This window comes from Monodelphis domestica, chromosome 7 (assembly GCF_027887165.1).
Source record: "Monodelphis domestica isolate mMonDom1 chromosome 7, mMonDom1.pri, whole genome shotgun sequence".
NCBI classification, from domain to species: Eukaryota; Metazoa; Chordata; class Mammalia; order Didelphimorphia; family Didelphidae; genus Monodelphis; species Monodelphis domestica.
Genome location: NC_077233.1, coordinates 194,300,361 through 194,316,953, shown reverse-complemented (window position 1 = coordinate 194,316,953; position 16,593 = coordinate 194,300,361). Strand labels below are relative to the sequence as shown.

General features: G+C 40.2%; 1 protein-coding gene across 5 annotated transcripts in view; it reads left to right on the top strand.

Annotated features, from left to right (window-relative positions):
* Nucleotides 1-9,352, top strand: part of KANK1 (KN motif and ankyrin repeat domains 1) — a 282,637-nt gene extending 273,285 nt beyond the window's left edge. For all 5 annotated transcript variants that reach the window (XM_056806226.1, XM_007498584.3, XM_016423970.2 and 2 more), the window contains 4 exons: nt 1,256-1,398; nt 1,818-2,018; nt 6,922-7,020; nt 8,239-9,352. In XM_056806226.1, the coding sequence (XP_056662204.1) occupies nt 1,256-1,398; nt 1,818-2,018; nt 6,922-7,020; nt 8,239-8,301 (506 nt within the window). In that variant the 3' untranslated portion in view covers nt 8,302-9,352. The remainder of the gene's footprint in view (nt 1-1,255; nt 1,399-1,817; nt 2,019-6,921; nt 7,021-8,238) is intronic.
* Nucleotides 9,353-16,593: the final 7,241 nt, after the last annotated feature.

Sequence of the window (16,593 nt, the reverse complement as noted above, 5' to 3'; positions counted from 1 at the left end):
ACAAAGTAGTGAATTGGAGAATGTTAACTATTTGTGGTGGAAAATAAATGAGTAAATGCTATTGCTGGAAACAGAAAAGAGAATCCTTCAGGTTACACACACACACACACACACACACACACACACACACACACGTGCTTCTTTACCTAGCTTAGGTCAATAAACGAGTAAAAATAAATAGACATATACACACATATATAATATATTTATCTATATATTATAAATATATTATGTAATATTTATATCTAGATATGTATAAAATAGAATGTTGTTTTTTAATTAATATTTTAATTTAATATTTATTTTAAAATATAAGTAATATATAATAAAATGTCATAAAATGCATAAATTTAAAAATAAAATAAAATTTAATATACGTTAAATAATAAACATGAAATTTTATGTGTATGTATATATGTATATGTGTGTATGTGTGTATATATATAATGTGTAGCATCTGGGAGGGGACTAGTAATCCTGAATATAAATAATATACATAAGATATATGTAAAAATATAAATTAAAATTAAAAATAAGTAAATATAAATCTTGGAGGGCTCCAGAATACAAACTCGGATCTTCATATCCTCAGTGTATCTTTTTCACATGTCCCATGTTTGCAAAGAACATAATGTCCCTAGAATGGAGTAGGCTGTTGAACTAATGTGGTTTCCCCACTTGTTATGGAAACATCGCTAACATCTTGGCTTAAACATCTGATCTTACACAGATGTCTCCTAAGGCCTCTTTTCTGCCTTTCTCACTCCTTTCCTTTAATTAGTATAGGCTGGACACAGCAAAAACCTACTGGATGGTAAATTGGCATGCGCCGGCAGATTTCTTAAGAATTACCGGAGCAGAGAATTGTCTGGCTGTATTGTGTACAGAAAGAATGACTCTCTTAGTTCTTGGCAGCTTCTTAGAGGACTCTGTTAGACCTGCTCTCAGACCCAATAGGCCTGGGGCTCCAAGTCATTTAGTTGGAATAAGACGTCCAAAATTCAAAACATGTCAAAAGTAACACTTTGAGAATTCGAAAATACTTTGCAGCCCCAGAAGTAGCCACAGGGAACATCCAGTGTGCACACAAGCTCTTCTTTTTCCTTCTTTTTTTTTTTGGGTGGTTCTCACAGACTTGTAGTTGATTTCGTCCCACCTCAGACCCGGCATTCCTTGGCTGCCCGCTCCTCTTCTGCACACAGAAGGGTCAGTGTGTGCGGGTGGCATTCCAAAGAGACTCCTCTTCTCCTTGCAGATGTGTGCAATGTAGACCATCAGAACAAAGCCGGCTACACCCCCATCATGCTTGCAGCACTAGCTGCTGTGGAAGCGGAGAAAGATATGAGGGTGGTGGAAGAACTTTTTGGCTGTGGAGATGTGAATGCCAAAGCCAGCCAGGTCGGTACTATCGCTCCGCCGTGTGGGGTGGGTCCATTCTAGGAGCCGGGAAAGAGTTGTTTCCAGTCCCTCCAACCTAGTTTTCCTTTCTAGTGATGTTGGCCTCTGGCTGGTTATTGCTACACTCAGAAAAGCTCTTCTTCTTTATCATGTCAGCCAGAAACAAGGCGCTGAAATGTGGGATCAGAGTCTTTGTTCTTCTTCTGCCTCTTCCCTTGAATCCTCCTAGATAAAAACCTGCCGGTGATGCGCTTTCTTCGATAAGGGTCTCCCAAAAACTCCTCACTTTCTTCGTTAGCCCCTTTTCTTGTGTCCCTCCTCGCTGCCACTCAGATCCTGTCCTTCTCTTGAACCTGATGCTCTCTCCACCGCCGCCTTGGAGGGAATTTCTAACTTTCTGTCCTGGTTTCTTCCCGAAGGCTGGGCAGACAGCCCTCATGCTTGCAGTCAGTCACGGAAGGATCGACATGGTGAAGGGTCTGCTGGCCTGCGGAGCAGATGTCAACATCCAGGATGATGAGGGCTCCACGGCCCTGATGTGTGCCAGTGAGCATGGGCACGTGGAGATAGTCAAGCTCCTGCTGGCCCAGCCCGGATGCAACGGTACCCTGGAGGACAATGTAAGCCTTCTCAGTGAGGGAAAGGGGAAAAGGCACGGCGTGAGATGGGAGAAGGATGCTGAGAATATTTAGGGGAACCCCCATGGCATTAGCGGAAAGAGGGATTGATTTGGGATCAAAGATTCTAGGCCCAAATCTCATCTTTGCTTACTTAACCCTGTGTGGCCTGGCGTGTGTCCCTGAACCAGTAAGAGTTCCATCTATAAAATAAAATGAGGGGTTTGGACTCATTGGCCTCGGCGTATCCCTTCTATTTCTAAATTTTTGATTCTGTATTTTAGATAGAGCTGAGTTAGGAAAAGAGAACAAAGTACAGTGAATTTTTTGTTTGGCACATGAACAATTATTTATTAAGTCCAGTGATGAACCCTGCATGAGATAAAAGAAAACAACAGTCTTTGCAGCCCTCATCGATCTTATCTTGCAGAGGCTTGCAAACACCAACAGCTGGCTAGTATAGTGGATAGAAGAAGTCAGGGAGATCTGAGATGAAATCCAGCCTCAGACACTTCCTAGCTGAGTAACGTTGGGCAAGTCTAACTTCTGTATAGCCTAGAAGCCAGCTAGGTGTCTCTGGGGACAAGAGTGCTGGGCCAACAGTCAGGAAAATCTGAGCTGAAATCTAACCTCAGATAATTCCTAGCTGGGTGAGCTTGGGTAAGTCACTTAACCTGTGGGACCTGATAGAAGGATCCCCAAAGAAGGAAATGGCGAACCGCAACAGTATTCTTGCCAAGAAAATACCATGAATAGCTATTGCCCGTTGGGTCATATGATGTCACAAAGAGTTGACATGACCAAACAACAACAATATTTTCATATATCCAAGCACCTTGAGCAGTTTTCTATTTTTTCCCTTAAAAATTTTTTTTATTCTAAAAAAATTTTTTATTTAGAATATTTTTCCATGTTTCCAGAATTCATTTTTTTCCTCCCCTCTTCTCTCCCCACTCCCAGAGCCAACCAACAATTCCACTAGGTTATACAAATGTTATCATTTGATACCTATTTCCATATTATTCATTTTGCAATAGAGTCATCTTTTAAAGCCCAAATCCCAAATCATATCCCCAATGAACCATGTGATTGATCATATGTTTTTCTTCTGTGTTTCCTCTCCCACAGTTCTTCCTCTGGATGTGGATAGCGTTCTTTCTCATAAGTCCCTCAGAATTGTCCTGGATCATTGCATTGCTGCTAGTAGCAAAGTCCATTACATCCAATCATTCCCTTTTTGGAGCTGGTCATATTTTATTAATATAGAGAGGACTTCTGGTCAGGAAACTGCAGGATCACTTGTGCTGCACCTTAGCTAATCTCAGCAATACCATGATCCAAAACAACCCCAAAGCACTCATAAGGAAAAATGCTGTCCATCTCCAGAGAAAGAACTGATGGAGTCAATTCTCTGATGGAATACAGATCAAAACATACTATTTTTACTTTATTTTCCTTGGCTTTTTGATTTGAGGTTGAATCGCCATGGTCACAAAGCTGGTATGTGTCAAAGGGGGTACTTGAACCCAAGTTGTCCTGATCCTGAGTCCAGATTTCTGCTCTCCGTGCCTCTTACCCTACTTTAGTCTATGCTACATTTATTTTTTAGATGTCCTGCCCTCCTGCCTTTTTGCAATTGGGAAAGAAAAAGTCAACAGTTCTGAAATCTCATTCTAGGACAAGGGTGAGGGTCAGTAAGGGAATTAGCACTTTTGTGTGTGTGGGGGTGTCCAGTGAGAAAGGGACGGAGGGGCAGGTAACGTGCCCTGTTTCTCTGTTCCTAAAAAGCTTATCTGTGGAGAGCATGGCTTTTAGTAAATCACATTAAAAAGGTGGAAGAAACCCGTCTTCCTCTGTCTCAAACTTCAAACCACTTGGGCTCTAAGCCAACGAGATAAGGAAGTCAGTGGAGGGTTTTAGGGCAAGAAAAGTAAGCTGCCATAGTATTTCCACTGGAGCTCCAGCAGATTCCTTTCACTGTGCCCTGAAAAACTACCCTCTCCAGCTCTCCTTTTCCAGGACAGGAGATGTAAACTGTTGTTATTCGTTTCCTCTGGCTTCTCAGGGAAGAGCAGCTTGTGCCAACAGTGGTAAAAGGCTGATAGCGCCCTACCGCCTGTCCAGGAAGTCTTTAGAGCAAGTTTCTTCTCTTTAATTAACTGCCTCCTCATCCTCATCTATCAAAAAGAGCAGGGTGGGGGAATCAGAACAGGAGTCAAACCACTGGCTCTGGTCCCTGCTAATCAGTGTTCTGTTTAAACAGACATTTATGAAGTCCCTACTCTGTGCAAGGCATTATGTTGTGGTTATTGTTCAGTCGCTTCAATCAGGTCCAACTCTTCATGACCTCGTTAGAGTTTTTCCTTGGCCCCGGTCCTGGAGTGGTTTTGCTCATTTTACAGATGAGGAAACTGAGGCAAACAGGGTGAAGGGGCTTGTCCAGAGGCACACTGCTAGTGTCTAAAGCTGGATTTGAGCTCAGGAAGTGAGTCCTCCTGCCTCCAGGACCCAGTGCTCTATCCACGGAGCTGCCCCAAGGCATTATGTTGGGGATTCGAAAATGAAGGGCTCGAGGATTTTGAAAAAGAAACTTGACCAGGTCTTTGAGTAATGAAGAGGAGTCTGACAACAGTGTGAAAATGGATTGGAGGGCAGGGAACAGTGAGGAGGTTATTTTAGTGGTCTGGGTGGGCCGTGATGTGTACCTGTAAGACGGTGGGAACCAGGAGAATAGATAGAAGAGAACTACCACAGAAGCTGTGGTGGGAGTAGAATGGCCGAGACATCAATATGTGAGAGATAAGAGAGAGGAGAGTTGATAATTGTTCATGCCCTAAAGTCCTTTGGAATTTTAATAATGCTAATGTGGGATGTGACAAATCAATGTGATATAAGGCTGGATGTTCTATTAGTGATGTGGAAAGTGGGATAAAGATGGAAGAGTAGCAGGAAACAAGACCACCAAAGGGCAAGGAGCCAACCTGTTGGAGGCCTTAAATGCCAAGCTAAGGAATTAATATTTTTTTCTTGGAGTTTTTTGAACAGGCAGTTGATCTTGTATAAGTAAGAATATTTCAGTAGCTGTGTGAAAGATCGATTGAAACAGAACCTGGAGGTAGAGGCCAGTTGAGGAAGCAAGAGACTTTTTTTTTTTGAGCTTGTGGGGGAAAAAAATGGAAATGCATCTTGATAGCATGTTCTTTTCTATCAGTCCTCAATTCCTGTTACTTAAAGGAGAGGAAAAAAATCAAGCAGGATAGAAATAGATAAGCCATTCTGAGATTAGCACACTTCTTCATGAGACAAAAAATAAATAATAGTTCCTTAAGTTTTTGGTATCAGTGATCAGTCTTTTCTCTGTCTCAGTAAAAACTCATTTACACAAGCCATCAGAAATCATATTAATTCATTAGTATAAATTGTGATATTATGAGATGCTAAAGAATTTAAGATTCTGGATTGGTCATTGTGAACACCTAAGAGAATCTGTAATGATGTCATTGCCTAATAAAATAAATTATTTCAAATCAAACATTTATTCAGTTCAGTTTTGTGTAAGAAGTTATAAGGAGAGCATAGCATAGTCAAAAAGCAAGCCTGATCTCTGGAAGCTTACTTGCTCCTGGGAGGATGCAGCATGTAGATTAAAAGTAAATATAAGGTGATTTGAAGTTGGGGAGGGTATTTACAGGAAGTATCAAGGAAGGCTTTATAGAGGAGGAAAGGTTTATGAAAGGGGTAGGTGAGGCAGGGAACAATGGTGCAGGCATGGGACACAGTCTGGGTAAAGGTGAAAAGGTGAAAGATATCAGGATTGATATATCTAGGAAGAATATCTAGGAGTCAGTTTGCTAGAGTTTGTGAAGGTAAGATAAGACTGGAAAGATGAGTGGAAATTAGTTATGGAGGTTTTTAAATATCAGTCTGAGAAGTCTATATTTTATCTAAAAAGGATTGAGAAACCACCGAAGACTTCTGAGCAGGAGAGTACCCTGGTCGCACCCAGGCTTTAGTAAAGTTATATTTTGATCATTGTGTGGAATAAGATTAAGAGATTAAAAGGATGTGGAGGCAGAGGGGGAGTTGACCAGTGATGGAGGCTTGAACAAGGATGGTGGCCATTTGAAAAGGGTAGATGCGAGAGATGTTGAGGAGTTAGAATCAACAAGATATGCCCCTAGTCCTTACTGCTCTTCTGCCTTGGGACCAATATTTAGTATCGATTCTAAGACAGAAAGCAAGGGTTTAAAAGGGGTTAGGTGGGGAAGTGGGGTACAGCTAGGTTGTACGGATCTGGCCTCTGACATTTGTTATCTGTGTGACCCTAAAGTCATTTAATCTCAGTTGCCTGACCTTTACTGTCCTTCTGTTTTGGAACTGATACTTAATATTGATTCCAAGACAAAAGGTACAGATTTCAAAATACAAAATGAAACAAAAGCAAAAATAAGATATGACAAATAATTGAATTTGCAGAGGTGGGGATGGTAAAGGGAGGAGACAGGAAGAATCAAAGAAAACTGGGTTTCTGAACTTGTTAACTCAGTGAACTTGAAGTCAGGTAACACCTGAATTCAAATCTTATTTCATACAACATAATAGCTCTGCGACCCTGCACAAATAAATCTAGACTTCTGCTCGAAGAGGAAGAGGCCTCGAAGGTCTACCATTTTGTCTTCTAATGAATTTGGTCATCAAGGAAGATTATAATACTCTTGATGAAAACAGGGATGTCTGGAAGAAAGTTGGGTTAGGAGGAAAGAGAAGAAGTTCCACTATGGACAAGTCACATTTTCAGTGCCAGAGTTTGGCTGGTTATTTACTCCATCCCCATATAGCCCTTCGCTTCGATGAAGGATCTTAAAACTTTGAGTCTTTTGACGTGGTTTTCTCCATTTTCTTCAAGGATGGAAGCACCGCACTCTCTATTGCCTTGGAAGCAGGACACAAAGACATAGCTGTTCTTCTTTATGCCCATGTCAACTTCTCCAAACCCCAGTCACCGGTCAGTATTGAATACCAAAGATGTGGCAATAAACTGAAATTTCACAGGATGATTCCCTTTAGTTGGTGGGGGACCTGGAGGTCTAGCTATTCTGATGTTCTTGGCAAAGCTTGAATTTTCCTTCCACAATCCACAGGAGACCTGGAACAGCTGCTTTGTGTCTAGTGCAGAAGTCCTTAACCCCTCCTTACCCTCTCTGAGATAGTGAGTGCGCTGTTCTAGGACCAAAAAGTCTTTGTCATCTTCTTTATAACTATTGTCCAAAATCACCCAGATCGTAATATATCTGTCCTCTCTTCCCTTCTACTTCATGGCTAAGGCTAGTTTGGGCTTCAGCTCATGCTCGTGCTAACCAGAAACATGAGGCTTAAAACAGGTGGTATCCAGGCTAACTGAGCCTTTGTCTTGGGAGGAATCATCTTTTTAAGTGGAGGTGGGAGACAGGAAATGGCTTTAGAATGTCTGCTGCTTTTAGAGTCCTAGACAAAGCTCTCCTGAGCCTGGCCAGCATTGTTCTCAGGCCTATTAAGAGTCATTTGCTTAATGTCAGACATATTTGTTCAAAAGCAAATGTGTCATCTTATTGAGCTAGAAAAAATAATAATAAAATTCATTTGGAAGAACAAAAGATAAAGAATAGCAAAAATGTAAAGAAAGGAGGTTTAGCAGTAAGAGATTTTAAACTGTACTTTGTAGCAGTAATCATCAAAACTATAAGGTCCTGGGGGCAGCTGAATGAGTTGAAGGAAGAAAAAGGAGGAGGAATTGAAGGAAGGGAAAGAGAAAGAGGAATGAAAGAAGAAAGAAATGAAGGAAAAGAAAGAAATTAAGGAAGAAAGAAAAAAGAAATTAAGGGAAAAAAGAAGGGGAAAAGAGAGAAGGGAAGGAAGAAAGGAATGAAGGAAGAAGGGCAAGAGAAAAAGAAAGGAAGGAAGGAAAAGAAAGAGAAACAGGAAGAGAAAGAAAGAAAAATGAAGGAAGGGAAAGAGAGAAATGAAGAAAGAAACAGAAATTAAGGAAGAAAAGAAGAAAAAGAAAAAGAATATGTGTGGGGCCTGGAGTTGGGAGGACCTGGGTTCAAATCTGCCTCAGATACTTCCTATAAAGGGGATGGAGAGAAAGACAGAGAGAGCAGAAACCAGAGTTTTTTGTTTAACTGGCTGAAGTTACTCTTAATAACACCCCTCTTCCCTTTCCCCCCTCCTTCCTGTTTTCTAGGGCACACCTAGGCTTGGAAGGAAGACGTCACCTGGGCCTACCCACAGAGGGTCGTTTGATTAGTGATGGGCAAATATTCCTGTGTCTTCATGCCACCATTACGCTGCTAACTGTTACTGTTTTTTTATGGTGACAGAAACTGAATGTAAATGTCTTGTGCCTGAACTCACCAGCAAACAAGGAGCAGAAGCCCAGTGTGAAAGGCAGAAAACATTCAAACTTAAAAAAGCAATAGGCAGGCACCTTGCTAATTGATGCAGGTAGTGCCATTATCTTCTGACTATTTTTCCACCTACGTAGGACCCACCATCAATCTGTTCTGTTGCTGTCGAGTCTCCATGTTCCGTTATGTACAGTTTTCAGGAATTGTAAACTCACCTGAGCAGGCTGCTTTTACCTCCTTCCCTTCAGCCCCTGCCCCAGCCCTGTGACACTCCAATAGCGTCACAGTCTCAGTGATATCCCTTTTGTCTTCTGCTCGGTTCATGTGTGTGTGTGTGAGGTATCTTTCTTGAAAGATATTTATATTTACTAAATGTGGAATCTGTTAGCAATAATTCTTCTCTTAAATTCCATTCCAGAATGATTTTGATTTTTTTCCCCTCTTTTCGTCTTTATAATTTTAAGCTAAAAAAGTTGGAATGGCTTTGGTTGTCTAAGCTCCTTGGGTCTAAGCTGGTGGGTTTCTTCTGAATTAGGAAAAGGTGGAATTCTCTGAAGCCTAAAACACACTACAGAAAAATGTCTACAGTTGGTTATGTTTATTGGATGTATTATATAACTTTTTATATAAAAGATAACTATATGAAATTAATTCACACAGTATTTTCAACTTTTATATTCTCTAGTAACTAAACACATGAAGAATTATGTGTAATATTACCATATTTTTATTAATAATTGCACATCCCTATTCATAGCTAATGTTTAAATTTTGAATTATGTTAGAGGGATTGGGAATATATTCATCTCTGGAGGCCTATAGTTTAGTTCTGCATATTTATGGAACCCTTTATATCATGTCACACTCACTTTAGGCCTATATGTATTTAAATGTTTGAAGTGCCTTAGACTCTTGCCATATTTTCAAAATAAAATTTCATTATGCTCTTTTCCTCTGCCTCTGCTTGGCTTTTGATTGCTGTCCTCTCCCAACACTGCTGAGTTATGGCAGGGGCCATAAAAGCTGATGGATGTATTGAGTGAGGCCGCGAGAGTGAGCGCTTCGCCGGCCCAGGTTACTGATGTGGAGAAGGCGCCTTCCGAGGGCGCTGGTACCTTCAGCGGCGTGGCGCAGCTTGTGTGTCACAGTTTTGAAATTTAAGACTTTATTAACTGAACAGCTCTTCAGTCAGGTAATCTCCAAGGGGAAACCTATCGAGTTGGTTATTGTCATGTCCAAAAATAGCCCCACCCTCGATTTCTAATTTTTACTGCTCTGATGGTGTGATACGCAGAGGGTGAAGGAGCGAGGCCGGGCAGAGCTGTGACTTCCTCTTTGCTCTTTTCAAATGGCACCTGGCACCTGTCAAGCCATGCTGGAGTCCTGGAGAGAAATGAAATCATCCTTTCCGGAGGGAAGAGCCAGAGGGGAACCCGAGGGTCTAGGAGAGCACAGGAGAGAGTTGTGAACTTTAAAGGTCAGGTGTTTGTGTTGACCACCCTAGAGAGATCTCCACGAGAAGTTTGCTTGAAACATTGCTTTTCATTAAGCTTTGTTGGGGCAGAGAGATGTGTCAGGAAATCATTTTTCTAAGAGCTGGATTATAATCTGAAATACTATCTTGCAAACCCAAGGGGGGTGATTTTTACATGGAGCAGCCTAGGAAATTATGATTTCCTATATTGCTATAGTTGTTATTATTTCCTATAATATGGTCATTTAGAAAAAGGCTTCAAGGGGCATCTGGGTGGCTCGGTGGGTGACCCTGGGCAAGTCACAACCCCTATTGCCTATCCCTTTTCTGCTCTTCTGCCTTGGAACCAATACACAATATGGATTCTTAAATGGAAGGTATGGGTTTAAAAAAAAAGAAAGAGAAGGAAAAGGCTTCAAGTCAGGCCTCAGCCAGCCACCCTTCCATGCCAGAGACTTTGGGGGCAGGAAGGCTATCTTTTCAGCTGAACTGTGAAAGGGAGGTCTCGTTGGAACTCCTGGAGTCATTCAGTCTTATGGCATTTTTCTCCCCCAGGACGGAATAGCTAGCTTTGGGTTTATAGCTAAATTCAGCTCCAGGAGTGATTCAAGCCCCAGTCTCCCCAGGTCTAAAACGTCACAATAAATTAAAATGACATGCTGTGTGCTTATTTGTAAAAGCTGTGAGGTCATAAGATGTTTTTTTCTCCAGGCAAGCCGATGAAGGGTCACAGCTTTCAGATGGCCCAGGGTCCTGAGAATTTATTTACCTCATCTCTAAAGAAAGCAGGCAGCGGCTATTGTAAATCCACACAAAAATATATCTGTCCCCAAACAGTTTGTTATATGGGGAGAACGGGTGGGAATAAAGAAAGGGAAGGGGGTTGGGGGTGGGGTATCTGTTTAAGTGTTATCCGGTATACATAACCTTTGGCTCATATAACTTGATTTATTTCTTGTTTGCTTTAATACCAGGCACTTGGAGTTCTTTTTCACTTGGGATCTAAGCCGCATAAACAAATTTGATTATCCCCTGTTGGTATGTCTTAGATTTATCGAGGCAAGTCTATGAAAGAATTTGTATCAGGAGATTTAATAAGTTCACAAAGAGAGGTCAGCAGTAGAGTAGGATGGAGAAACTAGGATTTTCAGCCCATGTCAGATGAAGGTGGCTTTTCTGAGAGATCAAAGAACCGGAAGATCATACATTCGAATGTAGGCCATCTAGTCCAACTCTTTATGAGGAAATTGAGGCCAAAGAAGAATGAAATTTACCATAGCTTACCCAATTAGTCTGGCTTGGGAGTAGATCTCAAGTCTCCTGTATTTAAGGCCAGTGGGCATTCTTAAGCTAAAGTGATATAAGCTAGAGGCAAGTTAGGTGTCTCAATGGATAGAGTGCCAGGTCTTAAGTCGGGTGATCCTGGGTTCAAATCTGGCCTCAGACACTTTATAGCTGGGTGACCCTGGGTAAGTCACTTAACCCCCATTGCTCAGCCCTTACCACCTTTCTGCCTTGGAACCAATACCCAGTATTGATTCTACAATGGAAGGTAAGGGTTTAAAGAAAAAAATGAATCAACCTGAAGTATTGGTTCCATGGCAGAAGAGTGGTAATGTTTAGGTAACTGCAGTTAAGTGACTTGCCCAGGGTCCCACAGCTAGGATGTGTCTGAGGCCAGATGTGAACCCAGGACCTCTCCTCTCTAGTCCTGGCTTTCATTGAATCTAAGAGAGAAGGTAAATGTTTTTTAAAAAGTAAATTGTTATAACCTAGGTCCTAGAATCCACAGGTAGAGTGATACAGGAGGAACTTTGTGAAACCAAAGATGTGTTGACTATAAAGACATATTGCTATACTCTGATCTCTAGTTCTGAAATTTGTAAACAGGCGTTGGCTTCTGCTTAACAACCTTTGATGGTCTGAGGACATCCATAGCCTTTAGTGATGCTTTCTTTGCTTGGAGAAAATAATACCAGAGGAACAGAGTAATGAATTCAAGCTTTGGAAACAATGTTTGAAAGAACCAAGGCATCTTCTTTCTTGATTTAAAAATGTGCAGTCTTTTCCTTTTAAATATTAACGGTTTCTTGGATTTTATAAGAACACTATTTCTGAGTCTGTCACTTATTGCTGCTGAATATGCCTCCATCAATTAGTCCATTCTTCATAAAAGTAATTCCCATAGGGAATACATAAAAGTAATTTCCATAGGGAGTGTTACAGTACACACCCATGCAGTTATGGTGCCTTTCCCAAAATGAGTGTGGTCAATCAACCGATGTAGGATTATAGACGTAACCACTTGAAAGAACTTTAGAGACTTTGTTCAGCCTCCTCATTTTACAGAGGAAGAAAGTGAAGTCTAGAGAGGTTGTGACTTAATAGTCACATTGATAAATGAGGTGGGATTTGAACCCAGGTCCTCTGACTCCAAAGTCAATACTCTAAAACAACAACAACCTTACCTTCTGTCTTAGAAGTGCATCATTGCTAAGACAGAAGAATGATGAGGTTTAGGCATTTGAGGTTAAGCAACTTGCCCAGGATCATACAACTAGAAAAATGTCAAATTTGAATCTAGGACCTCCTGACTCCAGGTCTTGCACTCTGTCAATTGTGCTACCTAGCTGTCCCTTCAGTGATCTTTCTACCTTACATTGCTGTCTTCTCTCATTTGATGATTTAGGCAGAAGCAAAAAATGTCAAGCAAACTAGCCCCTGTAGTAATTATTCCAGGCTTATCTTTTCCTGTACTAACTCCTCACAAAACAGGAGTTTATCCACTCAGTTCAGAAGAGAGCACCAAACCTCCAACTCAGAATTTGTAACCACATCAGTTTTACATTTTCTGTTTTACTGAGAGAGTACAATTTTTATTTAGCACTGGTCTGTGACCAGAAACCACTTTCTTCTTCAGCTTCCTGCCATAAGGAAATTACTAATCATGTGTTTGCCTCTTTCTTATTTATCACAGCCGCAGATTAGAAGCCAGTGGGTTCTGCATATCTGTCTGTAAATCATGGGTTGCCACAGTCAAAAATATTTCATCACTTTGTGTTCAGCCAACTTAGAACGAGCCTGACTTCTTTGCTAGGTTGGTCCTTGAACAACAGACCGTAGTCTGTCCTTGGAATAGCACTGAAAGCCTTTCTAGTATGGTGGAATCCAAAAAAGTTTATACCTCATTAACACAGCCTTTAAGAACTCCCCGGGGTTACCATCACATACAGGACTTTAAGGAGTCCTACCCTGGGTACCATGGCAAAGGCTTCTAGCACATTGGACAGATACTACATGGAGGTCCTTATGGGATGTGAATTAAAAATCCAGAGGACCCCAATTCCAGACTCACCTCATAAACAATCACCACTGAGTCATGCATTTTGTGGCAGTGCAATTCCTGGCCAGTGGAAGTCAATGTATGTCATAGACCTGCTAAGATGAGGACTGAAGTAAAATCCTGGCCACTTAGAAACTCTGAGTAGGAGGGATTAAACTAGGTTTAAAAAGCTAGCAGGACAATTGTGAGCTCTTTTTTTTTTCCCTTATGGGACTAGCTCTCCTTTCTTTTGGCTGAGCAATCCTATTCTTTATTTTGACCTTATGATTTTTCCACGGCTACCTAAGTGATCTTGAAAAAATGCTGCAACGGGAACCTAGGGTCAAAGAGGCACAGCACAACTTGGAGACCTTCTAGGTAGACTCTTTTCTTTCTCTCTCTTTTTATTATAATTAATATGTCTCTAAGATTAATTTTAATTACAACAATGGCATAGGATGAAAAGGCATGACTGGTTCAATCTTATGAAGGGAAGTAATACTAATAATGATTCCAAAGAATCCTTTGAGATAATGAAGTGTATATGTATCTATTTATATGAATATGTGTTTGTATTTGAATATGTTATGGGTATTTGGTTGGGTTTTACAAAAGAATATTATTGAATTAACCCAGTATCTTAAAGATTCACAGATCCTCCCTATTTTAGAGCCAGCATTCCTAACCAGTACCGGGTTCATCAATGTCAGAAATACTTCATATGGCATGGAGAAAGAAAAAGAGAAAGAATAAAAATGTCCTTAACTGACACAAATGAATCCTGTGGGCTTCTGATGACTTTGGAAAACCTTTTCTTACAGTCTAGCTAAGCCTCTATGTCAAAGCCAGGTCACAAATGCCATTTCATAGGTGAATAGATGTAAGAACATGCCACATTTGGAGAATGTTCATAAGTCAGACAACAAGCATTTATTAAGTATCAGGCAGTTGTGCTGGCAAGAATTGACACTTTGAGGGGGCAGCTGGGTAGCTCAGTGGATTGAGAGTCAGGCCTTGAGACAGGAGGTCCTGGGTTCAAATATGACCTCAGACACTTCCCAGCTGTGTGACCCTGAGCAAGTCACTTGACCCCCATTGCCTAGCCCTTACCACTCTTCTGCTTTGGAACCAATACACAGTATTGACTCCAAGACGGAAGGTAAGGGTTTAAATTTTTAAAAAAAATTAAAAAAAATAGAATTGACACTTTGAGGAACAAGCCAAGCAAAGCCTTAATGTTAAGGACTTTTAACAAGTTGAGAACTCCAAGTAGAAAATAGGTTAAAGATGACAAACAAATCACAAAAACACTTGGAAAGACTCAAATGAAGTGCTGCAAAGTGATGAACCAGGAGGACATTATACACAGTAACAACAACAATTTTCAGTGATCAGCTGTGAATAAATTAACTACTATTGGCATGCAGGGATCTAGGAAAGCTCCAAGAGACTCATGACAAAAAAGGCCATCCACCTTAGAAGGAACTAATGGAAACTGAATGCAGATCGAAGCATACTATTATTCTTTAACATTTCCTCCAGGAAAAAATGCTATCCACATTGAGAGAAAGAACTGTGGGAGTAGAAACAGAAGGAAAACATTTGATTTACCACTTGTTTATATGGGTATTGGATGAGGGGTTTTGGTTTTTAAAAGATTAGTAAAAAAATGAATAATATGGAATTAGGAATTGAGTGATAATAATGTACAACCCAGTGGAATTGCTTGTCAGCTCTGGGAGGTAAAGAACATGAATCATGTAACCATGGAAAAATATTTAAATTAAAATATTTTTAAATAAATTAAAATTTCCTCTAGGAATTTTTCCCAAGTAAAAGTGATATATGTCTTCTTTCACACCATGGTGACCATGGAAATATATATTGTATAATAATAGGTACAACCTATATCATATTACCTTCCATCTTGGGGAGAAGGGAAGAAGAGAATATGAACAGAAAAATGTCAGAAAAGGATTGTTGAAAATTGTATTGACATATAATCTGGAAAACATTTTTACAAATTTTAAATGTGTTAAAGAAATGTTTGAGGCAGATTCAGAGAAACCTGGGAAGAATTATATTAACAGATACACAAAGTGAAATGAACAGAACCAGGAGAACAATTTCTACAGTGACCGCAACACAAATGAATGGCCATATGATGAATGAAAGGTTTGTCATAACTTCAAAAGACTAAGGAAACATGTTTCACAGCTCTTGGCAGAAGGGCAATAGACTGCAGGTGCCAGATGAGAAACACTTTTCAGGAAAAAAAAATCACTGTCAATTTTCTTTGCATGACTTTGAATTATAAAGGAAGTGCTATTGGAGTAGGGAGATGCAAGGGAGTAGTAATTAGAGACTTAAAAAAGAGTATCAATGAAATATTTTAAAAATCTGACAAAGAAAGGAGAAGGATGTTCACAAGAGGACCAAGGTAAGGCATTATTTGTACATGACTCAGTTAAATTTGCTATGTAAATAAAAAGTAAGCAATTTATATATAATAGACTCACTATTTTATATACAGTACTCTTTATGAAAAGATACATGTTTATTGCTATTTTTTGTATGTAAGATTCTTTAAAAATAGAAAAATTGAGGGAAATATCTGGTATCAAATAGCAAGCTCATTAATACAGCCAGCAGAAAAATTTTAAGTCTTTCAGAAGTTTCTAATTTGCATATCCCCCAAACTATCCTACAGCACTAAGCTATTTGCTTGAGAAGATTGAATTCAGACTAAGGTTGCCAGAACTTTGCATGGCATTATTATTCAAAAAGCAATACTTGAAAATGGGGGCATCTATGGGGCACAGTTGGATAGAATGCTGGACCTGCAAGTCAAGAAAATCTTCCTCAGTTAAGATCTGACCTCAGGCACTTCCTAGCTGTGTGACCTTAGGCAAGTCACTTAATCCTGTTTGCCCCAATTTTATCATCTGTAAAATGAGCTGGACAAGGAAATGGCAAATCTTTGCAAAGAAAACCCCAAATCAGCCTATGAAGAATTGGACACATCTGAAAAACGACTTAACAAAAAAACAAAGCACCTGAAAGTACCACATTATGTGAAAATCTGTTTTGCAAAAGGCTAAGGACAAGCTGAGCGGACCCTTTTTGTCTGAGTTTGCTGAACATCATAGAAACATCCTCATCTTTCTCTTGGCTTTTTATTCCTTTTCAAGTTCAGAAAGAATCTGTCCATTTGAATAATGGAAATAAATCATCATTAATTACCCCCTGGATTTCCCTGCAGGCTCAAATAACTCCCTCCTCTGCTAGGATATGTCACCCTTTAAACGTCTGATCTTTGGACAGGAAGCACACAGGAAGTTGACAAGGATCATCTTTCCTGCCAACAATTTTTAGCAGCATCTGTCAGTGCTTGGA